We start from the raw sequence: 12,414 nt of genomic DNA, 5'->3' as shown, positions 1-12,414 counted from the left end.
AGAAGCAGATATTTTTCTGGAACTCTCTTGCTTTTTTGATGCTCCAACGGATGTAGGCAATTTGATCTCTGGTTCTTCTGCCTTTTCTAAATCCAGCTTAAACATCTGGAAGTTCTCAGTTCACGTACTGCTGAAGCCTTGCCGGGAGATGAGATGAGTATAATTGTGAGGTAATTTGAGTATTCTTTGACATTGCCTTTCTTTAGGACTGGAATGAAAACTGACCTTTTCCACTCTGTGGCCACTGCTGAGTTTTCCAAATTTTCTGGCAGATTGAGTACAGCACTTTCACAGCATCATCGTTCAGGATTTGAAATAGCTCAACTTGAATTCCATCACCTCCACTAGCTTTGTTCGTAGTGATGCTTTCTAAGGCCCACTTGACTTCGCATTCCAGCATGTCTAGCTCTAGGTGAGTGATTACACATTGTGGTTATCTGGGTCATGGTGATCTTTTTTGTATAGTTCTTCTGTGTATTCTTGCCACCTCTTCTTAATAAGTTCTGCTTCTGTTAGGTCCATAGCATTTCTGTCCTTTATTGTGCCCATCTTTGAATGAAATGTTCCCTTGGTAACTCTAATTTTCTTGAAGAGACCTCTAGTCTTTCCTACTCTGTTGCTTTCCTCTATTTCTTTGCATTATTCACTTTTTATCTCTCCTTTGGAACTCTGCATTTAGATGAGTATATCTTTCCTTTTCTCCTTTGCCTTTAGCTTCTCTTCTCAGCTACTTTTAAGGCCTTCTCAGACAACCATTTTGCCTTTTGCATTTCTTTCTCTTGGAGATGGTCTTGATCACCACCTCCTGGAATGTCACAAACCTCTATCCATACAATAAAATTCATAGGATCAAGGGAGAAAATGTTAGATGTGAACATGTTTAATTTATTCTCATTTATACAATTTTGAGGGAACTCAAAAATTTTGATTTTGTGAACTCTCATTGTATGTGGAATTTCATTAAAAAAAGATGATCAGTATCTTATTTTCTTATTTTCACATCATAATTTAGCATATAAAAAAGGTCATTAGCACTTCATATTATAAAGTTCTTGTTTCTAGTGTATAATATTTTGGAAAGAGGGATATATTCTTTCGTAAAAATCAAAGTTTTAAATTAGGTTTTATCTCAGAAGAAACATTTACCCATTATTCTAGCTTCTGCGAATTACCAGGCTCTGAGAGTTTAATTATTAAATTTACATTACATCCTGAGTAATCTCACTTAAAAATCTCAGAAAAAACAGTCAATCTTCATTCACCATAAACCAAAGTCAAATTTCATCTACAAAGATGAGATTCCATCTCCATATTAACCATAAAGCAACTGTGGTGTTGGAGAAGACTCTTGAGAGTCCCTTGGACTGCAAGGAGATCCAACTACTCCATTCTGAAGGAGATCAACCCTGGGATTTCTTTGGAAGGAATGATACTAAAGCTGAAATTCCAGTACTTTGGCCACCTCATGCAAAGAGTTGACTCATTGGAAAAGACTCTGATGCTGGGAGGGATTGGAGGCAGGAGGAGAAGGGGATGACAGAGGATGAGATGGCTGGATGGCATCACTGACTCAATCAACGTGAGTCTGAGTGAACTCCAGGAGATGGTGATGGACAGGGAGGCCTGGCGTGCTATGGTTCATGGGTTCACAAAGAGTCAGACACGACTGAGCGACTGAACTGAACTGAACTGAATATTCTTGGTTTAATGGATCATTTCAATCCAGCACATTTAAATGGAAAGTAGTTATTGCTTAGAATTTGACATCAAATGTGAACCTCTGTGTGATGAATTCATGCCAAATGTGAGCCAGTATTTCAGTCAGCATTTTCTAGTCCATGAGACCTATGGACTTGCTCTTTGAATCACTTTGAGTTGCTTTGTAAATTTTCTGCTATTGTTATGAGACCCTGATCATATTAAAATGTTTACACTCACCTGAGAGAATTGGTTTGTTAGTTCTTGGAGAGAAGACTCTAAAAGGGTCTTGTTGGACAGGCAAAATATATTAAGAACATTTTTTCCTAGAGTGGTCCAAGAGAAGGCATAATCAGCAATATAACCTGGATAGTTCTCACACAGTTCTCTTCGTATATCTTCTGAAGTTGAATTTTGCTGTAAAAGCTAAAAATGTATGTGAGAAAAGCGGTATAACAATGTTAGTAAATACAGATATCAAATATACTAGTCTTCAAGGAAACGAACCTATCTACATAATAGCCATTTTAAGTTCCTGCATTATAGCAACTATAAAATTAAAACTAAAATACATTGGTTTACCCATGAAAGTCCCTGAGAGAATATGTGAATATAGTGATTATTATCATCTTTATGATTTAAAATATTTACATATGATTTTTTTTAACTGAACTCATTTCTTGTATCTGACGAGACAACCTAATATACTAGATCTTCTCTGACAAAAATCTTTAGGCTTAAAAATCTTAGCTTTTCCTGGGCATTTAGCATCAGAGATTTAGGGGTCCTACAATTTGTGACACCTCATGGGAAACTGGCCAGGATTTCTGGAAGACTTCCAAAGAGGATGAGCTTCAGAGTCTAGTCTCAAGATCAACAGTGTTTATTTAGAAGAAGTAGAAAAACATGGATTATGTTTCATTGGCAAAGCAATAATTTCATTTATGAGTTATGCATTAAAGAAAAAAGAAAAACACATATATGAAGATACATCAGTTCAGTTCAGTGTAATTACTAAAGGCAATAATCAGAAAGCCTTTTTGCAATGGAGGGCCTCCATATATTTGACAGTACAGACTAGTCACAAATGTAGCACTATTTTCAGCTATAATATTGATTACATTCACCATTATTAAGTTGTTTAGATATTTATAGAGCCAATTACAGTGAGTTGCAATATTTAATGCACCCTTCCTAATAATTAATTCTTACAACCTGTCAGGTGAAGGCTAACTACCTTCATCCTTCCCCTTTTATATCACAAAATCTACACTATGCCTTTCAGTGATTCAACTTCTAAATATAATGAAATAAGACAGGATCCATTTATTCTAGGATATACTCTAAGTGCCAGGTCTTCTAGTCATTCATCTATATCTCTTTCCTAATGTTACGTATAAATTCACTTCAAAATGATTTCTCTTCTTATTCTTGCAAGGGTTGCAGAAAGCAGTAAACAGAAAGAAAGAGGAATCAGAGAGATTGCTGACACAGACATCAATATGTCATTCTAATTTTTATATCCTTTCTCTGCTCCAACTACTCTGAAAATATGTATCTATACATAGAAAATTCATTTTTTACTTATCTCCACTGGATATATGACTCTGTGCTGCCTCACAAAATTCTGAAATTTTATTCCATCTGAGAAAGAGAACCTGAGAATTTCAATACAATACAATGATTTTTTTTTGAGAATAGCATTGCTATTTTAGCTATTAAAGAATTTAGCTGATATAATACAAGACTGTTTGCTTCTAGTATTAGAATATAGAAGGACTGGATTGGAATAAAATCATAAATAAAATAAAATTATTAGAATATGGAAGAAATGGAATGGAATAAAGTAACTTTTCCTAGTTTACACCCTGATGTGACTTGTGGAGGCTTTATACTGGAATTAAGTGGGCACATGGTGGGGTTTCCTCAGTTACACAGGGTGATTTAGGTACCTCAACTATTATATAAACCAGGATTTCAAAATCTAGACTGAACTGACTGTGAAGGTCTTATGTATCAACCAGCACTGGCAGAACTGCCTTGATAGGTATGGTGCCTTTTCCATACATTTTGAATTGTTCTTTGGTTTACTGACATAAACAAGCTTATTAAGATGCCTCAGTTATACATAATGTCAACTCAAGGGGAACTAATAGACACATATTAAGTAGCAGTGGTTAAGGTCATAGGAATATGAATAACATGAATAAAGATCAGAGTTATGTCTCCATGTTTCAGGTGGAAGAAATGTCTACATCTAGATAAGATGTAGATGTATTATTAAAATTCTGTTGTGTGTGTGTGAGAGAGAGAGAGAGAGAGACAGAGACAGAGACTGAGAAACAGTCCTCTATGGCAAAATGTTGAAAGTGATCTCCTCTGAATTTCTGAAGAGCATGCAAAGCAGGACTCAAATGCCCATGGGCTAGCCAAGTAACTTAAATGTATGAATCCGGTTGGATAAAAGACCATAAGGAAAAGTGGGGATTTCAGTTAACAGAAGGGTACCTCTTCAGCCTAAAGGCATTCAAATTCAGTTTCTTACAATCCTTGTGTATGTGCACACATGCACTTGTAGCTCATAGGTAGCCAGTGTACACCTCTTAGAAACGATGTTTAGCATTTTGCAATCTGGAGTCTTAAAGAGGAAGGTGAGTAAACCAGACAGAAATCCATAGGTAAGCTCTTTAAGCCATGCTAAGGAAAGAGATTTTTATTACTTTTGGGAGAGATTTCTTATAGCTCCAATTTTTCCAAAAGCATTATTAGTATGGATGAGGCAGCAAGTCTGATGGCTGCTATAGCTTCATTTGCTTTCATACAGCATTTTTTCTTCCCTGCTTCAGAAAATTAAAAGATCACATATAATGCCACCCTATTTTTTTTTTTTTACCAAATGAAAATCTTAAGTTCAATTAAGGGACTTAACAGGGAAGTAAATAAATATCCAACACTTTAAGGAATTTAGAATGTCTCTAAATTAAGCTTTTTATTAAAGAGCTCCTAAGAAAAGAATCTCTCTGAGATATTACTCCAAATGGGAGTGCTCTTCCTATTTGGAAGAGTCCTCTATTAATCTAAGAGGTGCTTGTTTACCTGCTTTTTGTTATGAGCTCAATATACACTGATTGAAATTACCTTTTCCAAACTAAGAATCCGGGCAAGCACTTGACTACTATTGAAAGTATCTGTTTCAGTACTTTCCAAATCAGCACTTGGACCAGGAAACATTGTGGCTGTTGTAAAAAGAAAGAAAAGATTAGCAAAATAAACACACAAACTTACACACACACACACACACAAGAATCCATAAATATCACTTAATGCTTTCATATACTCCACAGCAAGAAATGTGTTCAAATATGCACCTTCCATGAAACTTTCCTACTGGCAAAATGCTGAATTCCATCAGTTTTTCCTTTCACATAAAACTGTGATGGTTTTGGTTTGCTCTTGGGTTCTTTCCAATCATTCTAGATGTCATTTGCTTTCATTCCAGTTTATATCATTAAACTTTATCACCAATATTATTGCCTAATAAACGGAATCATTTCAGTGCAAGCCTAGAGGATCTGAGGTGGCTCCACTGGCCCCACAATCCGTCACACCCAACATCTGCTTGAAGAATCTGCCAACATGCAATACGCATCTGGTGATAATAGTTTTTTTTTAATTATTCAACTGGGAGGCTAAAATCTGCTTAACATCATAAATTCCCTCCTCCCCAAAGTGGTTTCTGAATGATATTTCAGATCAAATAAATGGGAGGAAGCAATTAGTCCAGACTACAGTATACTCTAATTAAGTAATTCCCAAAGTGGTCTCATCCAATACCATTTATAATGTGGCACAGTGTTCTGGGTTAGGAGCATTAGCTGGAAAAGTATGTTTAGATCTATAGCATTCGTTACCCAGTGTATTGACTTATAAATTTTGGATAGAAACACTTTATTATCCTCACAACAAAGAATCTTAATATTCAAAGATAGAGTGACCAACATCAGTGGGGCCTAGACTGTGTTAAAATGTTCACGGGGCTGAAGAATTTACATTCCTCTAGACCAAAGCAATGCATTTGTGAGATGACTGGCCAGAAATATAATACATGGCTATTGCACAGAGCAAAGCTAACTAGACCACGACAGTATGATCTTATTCTTCTGTTCTGTAGCCTACTCCATCAGACACCCAGAGATCATTCACCACAGCGTGTTAACTCCTCAAAACCATTCACAAACGTATTCCTACTACAATAACAAAATATATTTTTTCATGTGGCTCATTAACTTAGACTGGAATGTTAGTGTCATAGAATCTTAAATATCACCTGTCATTTTTAAAGGTCCTTTTTTCCCCCACCTAGAGCACCAATCATATTCTGACATAGAGGAATCTCTGTTTTGTTCACTAATATATCTCCAACAGCTCAGACAGTACCTACACAATAACAGGCCCCTAATGAGTATTTACTAATGAATATGAAACAGTTCTGCTGTCTTGAGAGTTTATTCTCAATTTGTGGCTTCTAATAACTGTATCTCAGGAACATCTGCAGCAGAAGTACCTGAGCAGAAGGTTCAGGAAGCTCAGCATGTGGGTATTCTGCACACTAACATCTGAGGGCCACTGGCTTAGCTGTGAATGAAGGAAGCACACAGGCACGATGAATGACTGTGACACTGAGTGGTGGAGTGGGAGGAAGAAGACTATTAGCTGGAAAGTCCCACCCTGACAGTTGGTCTAGTACCAGCTCAGCGGGATGACTGCAACAAGGAAGGTACTTAACCTTGTTGGGCTTCATATTCCTCACGAATAAAATGTAAAGCTCAGACAAATCTCTGAGACTCCATTCAATATGTTTTATTGCTAGGCATTCTAACCATCCCAGTGTCATTTAACTGTAGACAATGGAAGAGTTCCTGGTCAATTGTTGGAAAGTGTGTAATTCTTAACATTATATTAGTACCACTTATAGGCTTTTGCTCCTAGTGTGTATCACAGTAATAATTTCCAATTATTCTCAAGACCTTTGCATAATTGTACCACCACACTCAGGCAACTGTAAGGAGTGATTAGATCTCTCAGGATAGGCTAGGCATTCCATCTTTGCTTGAATTGTTAAAAGTACAACTTTTAAAGATGAGACCTTTACTGGTTGTTCCAAAAGGCCTGTTCTAAACTGGACAGAAGAGGATAGCTTACCAAGTGATGCATGCCTTTTTTGTGGAACTTCAGTACTCTGGAGTGATAAATTGCTGTCCTTCTCCAGGCTGGATGACTTTCTCAGAATTTCACTAAAGAAGAAAAAGCAAGAACTCTGTATCACTCACATTAATTTCAGTTAGTTACGGCAAAGTGTTATGTGGCAGATTCCAGGGCTCTCCTAGGACTTGCAAATTTTTAATCTACTTTCCAGGATTTTATGACAAAACTCACTTTACCATATATCAATGAACATATAAGGATCCTACAAAGTAAATTTTTCTTCAGAGAAAATGGCCTAGATAAGGTTGAAATGTTTTTTTTTTTTTACTATATTCTTACAGTAAAAAAGGACATAGAGCTAAACACTAAAAATATTTACAATATATATATTTTCTTTTAAAAAGATAGTGGATCCCAAACAGATGAGAGTCAAAGACTGCTTTGAGTACTGAAATAAAGGTCTGCTTATCTGTCAACCTTTAAAGGAAAACAAGTTTCTACGTTAAATTACAGATGCCATTTTGAAGATTATCAAAGATGAACACTTTCAGGGAAGATTCAAAGAAGAAGGGGCAGAACACACAACTATGGAATATGTAATCTGTGCTAGGTACTATGGCTGGTGTCATGGCAGGAGGTACCAGATGTCAAAGAAAGAACAATGCATGCGGCGTTTTAATTTCACTGAATGTATCAAGGCTGTAATGATAGCATATGATGCCAGGAATCTCTGTACAACATGATCACACCACCTTTTGGCAGAAAACACTATTGGACCATCCCACAATTCAGCAATCTTCTTTTTTTCTTTTTAAATAACTTCCTGTTTATCATTTTTAAAATAGAAATAATCACATTTTCTTGAAAACTTGATATACCTAAAGTATGTATCTGAAATAAATGGATCTGTTTCAAGAATGAAATAAGTCCAGATGTCTGGAGTGAATAATGCGTTTTGTCTGATTGTTTATAAAAAGCTTACTGAAGGTATATAAGAACAGATATAAAAAGATAAAAGCAGAAAAGCAAGAAGTTCTGCTTGCTATTGTGGTTTGATTTGACTTCCTTTTAAGAAACAAGATCCAAATCCTGGTTCCAGGGTACTTTATGATTTATAATTGGAAAAAAAAATCTCTTTTTTCCCCCCAGTGTGTCCTTTTAATAAAAATGATAAGAAAAGGTGATATTTGTTTTCACTCCCTAGTGTTCTTCCAGTATCCTCTATAAAATGTACTGGTTGCTCCCAAAGTTCTGCATTCTTAATGTATATTTGAATTATTTACGACCATGACTATATTCCTCTAAATCTTCTTATATTCCTTATTTGGATGGGAAAACTGTTCAGATAAAAATAAGAACTGACCTGGACCTTTTCCTTTCTCTCAAACAGAAAGTTTTAGACAGTTTGAGAAAGTCAGTTTCACTTTTCTTTTTCTTGACACTCTTTTAGTTCAGCTTGAAATACTGTAAGGAGTACTACTGAATATCAACACACTGTGAAAATAAACGGAAAACTACCTTCATAAAAATTTTAAGGAATAGAGACAGCAGCAAAAACCAAAGGGAAAGCAACAAAGATGAAAAAGAGCAAAGAAAGAGCAAGAGAAAAGACTGAGTAATAAGTGGGAGTGGGGGAGGAAAACAAGAGGTAATAAGAACCAAGGAAGTATGAGCTTGGAGAAGCAAAAGCTACATCTCCTGCATAGGGGCCATCTTGCCCATTTCCCCACATTCAGGTAAAAGCCCTAAAACTACTCCTTCAAATATTCTTTCAACACCAAAGACAAGTTCATCCCTTTCCCAGCAAGCCACTGGCTCAGCAGTTCTGAACTTACTCAACAGCAAATGGCTCCTCTGGACAAGGAAGTCTGGAGGCTTCTTTTCTAACGGGACCTGCCTTGACCAGGAAGTGGCCATATTTACATGGTGGTCCATGCATCCCATGTTACAAGGAGTGGGGAGGTGGTTCACCTCCTCTTAGGTGGTCCTGGTATGGCTTTTTGTCAGGGAGAGAGCATGGGATATTATACGTGCTTGGCAGTTCATCATCCTGAAAATCTCCCCAGTTTATTTTGTATTTACAGCATGTAGTGTGATGGCATGTGTACTCTGCCACTGCACAATTATTATCTGTAAACTCAAAACGGAAACCACAATAAATGTACAACAGCAAGCATTGTGGGTAAAAACATGAATTAAGGCGAAATTCAGTTTATCTCCTCCAAGAAAGGTAATTGGTTCTTTTAGCTCCCTATTAAATTGCTAAAGGAGGACAGGAAGGTAGCCAGTCTTACTGAGTTCAAGGTAATCTCTGACCGTGCTTATAGACAGAGAACTCTATGCTTCTTAGACAATGAATGGATTTGCATTACTTTACACAATTTAAGCACTTTGTACATACTTAGTTTATATCCATTTTACTATGTTTGCTTGTGTACCTACTCCTATCACTTTTCCATTTTAGGCTGTGACATCTTTGGAAGTAGGCACCATGATGATCTTTTTATTTGAAATATCTAGTATGGTTCTGAACCATAAAACTGAATAGCTGATTAAATAAAAATAGATGGTATTGCCAGAGTGTAGAAGAAATTTGGAGTTAGTAGGTATCTTTCAAATTCCATCTCTGCCTCTTCCTAAAAAATTGCAGCCTCATCTGTAAGTTAGGAATGATACACCCACCTTGCAAAGCTATTGTGAATATTGTGTGAGGTGTGCTGATTGAGTTCCTACTGGGGCCCTGTCATCATAGATACTCACCAACATTAACTGTCAAAGCGCCCACAAAGATGGTACAAAGACACAGCCTTCACCATCAGTATGCAGTTGAAGCCCCACACTTATGTATCTATGGTCCTCACAAGATCCTTCTAGAATACTAGAAGCTTCAGGATCTCTGGACACCAAATGGATGCACCCTTATTATTCATAAACTGGGGCCTGCACACACTGGCTGGTGAGGTGGGAAGAGGCAAAGGGCCTAACCCAGAATTTTATAGCCCTTTCTTCATTTTTAAATTGAATTTCTTTATAAGTTTACTCATAAGAGGAATTTACCATTTGAAGGAATGGTCAGTTTTCTCTTTGGGCAGTAAAACTCTTTAGGAAGAATCTATCTACAGTGCACTCTGTTGGCAGATGGCACAGGACAAACAATAATGAAGAATATCGTCTGGAAGAATGGATCGCTAAGGAGGCAACGCTTTTATTTATTTATTTTTGTTTTAAACTTTAATTTATTGTTTTTATTGACAGATAATTGCTTTATAGAATTTTGTGGTTTTCTGTCAAACCTCAACATGAATCAGCCATAGGTAAGCATAGACCCCCTCCCTTTTGATCCTCCCTCCCATCTCCGTCCCCATTCCACCACACTAGGTTGATACAGAGCCCCTGCTTGAGTTTCCTGAGCCATACAGCAAATTTCTGTTGGCTATCTAATTTACATATGGTAATGTAAATTTCTATGTTACTCTTTCCATACATCTCACCCTCTCCTGCCCTCTCCCATGTCCGTAAGTCAATTCTCTATGTCTGTTTTTCCATTAGTTCAGTCGCTCAGTCGTGTCTGACTCTTTGCAACCCCATGGACTGAAGAATGCCAGGCTTCCCTGTCCATCACCAACTCCCGGAACTTACTCAGACTCATGTCCATTGAGTCGGTTATGCCATCCAATCATCTCATCCTCTATTTTTCCATTGCTGCCCTATAAATAAATCCTTCAGTACCATTTTTCTAGATTCCATATATGTGGGTTAGAATATGATATTTATCTTTCTGTTTCTGATCCACTTCACTCTGTATAATAAATAGGTTCTAGTTTCATCCATCTCATTAGAACGTACTCAGATGTGTTCCTTTTTATGGCTGAGTAATATTCCATTGTGTATATGTACCACAACTTCTTTATCCATTCATCTGTCAATGGACATCTAGGTTGCTTCCATGTTCTAGCTATTGGAAATAGTGCTGCAATGGGATACATGTGTCTTTTCCATTTTGGTTTCCTCAGGGTATATGCCTAGGAGTGGGATTGCTGGGTCATATGGTGGTTTTATTCTTAGTTTTGTAAGGAATCTCCATACTGTCTTCCATAGCGGTTGTATCAATTTCCACTCCCACCAACAGTGCAAGAGCGTTCCCTTTTCTCCACACCCTCTCTTACATTTATTGTTTGTAGAGTTTTTGATGATGGCCGTTCTGACTCGTGTGACGTGATATCTCATTGTAGTTTTGATTGGCATTTCTCTAGTAATGAGGGATGTTGAACATCTTTTCATGTGTTTGATAGCCATCTGTATGTCTTCTTTGGAGAAATGTCTGTTTAGGTCTTTTCCCCACTTTTTGATTGAGTTGTTTGTTTTTCTGGCATTGAGTTGTATGAGCTGCTTGTCTATTTTGGAAATTAATCCTTTGTCAGTTGTTTCATTTGCTATTATTTTCTCCCATTCTGAGGGCTGTCTTTTCACCTTGCTTATAGTTTCCAGTTTTCCCAGCACCATTTATTGAAGAGGCTGTCTTTGCCCTGCTGTATATTTTGGCCTGAAAAAAGCAACTTTTTAAAATAGCCTGGTCTGCCTCCCTTGTTGCACATGTGGCTCTGCAAAGATCCTTGGAAGAGGAAGCACTCAAAGATGGCAGCACATGCATAAACACATAATCAATCTTACACTGTATCCACCATATTTATTCATAAACTCACAAACATTCATTAAATTCCCAGGACATATACGGGTAAGACTAATTAAAAAAAAAAACAACAGGGATTATAATATGTTAATGGTAATAGCTAAGGGAGGATATGGCCAGGGGATGATGACCACACATGAGTGGGGGTGCTAAATTAGAGTTATCATTTGCATTTTGTATAGAGCAAGGTCCTAGAATCATTACCTAATTGTTGGCTCTTGCTACCTTAAAATCTTTTTGTTCATCCTTTCACTACACTAGTGGTTTGCAACTGGGGGCAATTTCTGGCCCCTCCCTTGCTCCCGGGGGATATTCCACAATATCTGGAGACATGTTGGCTGTTACATTGGATAGGAGTGATGCTACTTGTATCTAGAGGTCAGGGATGAGGGTAGAGACCAGGGATGCTACTAAACATTCTACAATGCACAGCACAACAAAGAATTATCTGGCCCCAAGGAGCAATACTGTACTAGGTTATGACAGAGAAGTGGACCTATTCAGTGACAACTCAGCCCCCATCAACTCCCTAGGACCAACTCAGGAGATTTAAAAATCCTATTCAGGAATTCAGAATAGGTGTAAGGAAGTCTGAGAGAATCTTTCTCATACTAGATATCTCTGGGAGGTATATTAAGGTGCCTCTTGAATCCAGCATGTAAGCTCATCTGGATCCAGAAAATTCAATCTTCTGGGTGAGGCAAGAAAGGCTGAGTCAAATCTTCAAGTGGCCCATGGCATCATTTTGACTTTTTCAGACCCAGCTCACATGTCCAGGACCATGGAGATGGTTAAGAGTATTGCCTCTAAGATGCTGAAGA

The 12,414-nt window shown here is 37.3% G+C and overlaps 1 protein-coding gene across 1 annotated transcript in view; it reads right to left on the bottom strand.

The window, feature by feature from the left end:
- ABCA12 (ATP binding cassette subfamily A member 12) overlaps positions 1 to 12,414 on the bottom strand; it is a 203,365-nt gene that overhangs the window by 113,102 nt on the left and 77,849 nt on the right. Inside the window, exons 4-6 of the mRNA XM_040228568.1 lie at positions 6,901 to 6,992; positions 4,837 to 4,934; positions 1,939 to 2,124 (exon numbers count right to left, since the gene is read on the bottom strand). Coding sequence (XP_040084502.1) covers positions 1,939 to 2,124; positions 4,837 to 4,934; positions 6,901 to 6,992 — 376 coding nt within the window. The remainder of the gene's footprint in view (positions 1 to 1,938; positions 2,125 to 4,836; positions 4,935 to 6,900; positions 6,993 to 12,414) is intronic.

This window comes from Oryx dammah, unplaced genomic scaffold (genome assembly GCF_014754425.2).
Source record: "Oryx dammah isolate SB20612 unplaced genomic scaffold, SCBI_Odam_1.1 HiC_scaffold_27, whole genome shotgun sequence".
NCBI lineage: Eukaryota > Metazoa > Chordata > Mammalia > Artiodactyla > Bovidae > Oryx > Oryx dammah.
This window is presented reverse-complemented; position numbering and strand designations above follow the sequence as displayed.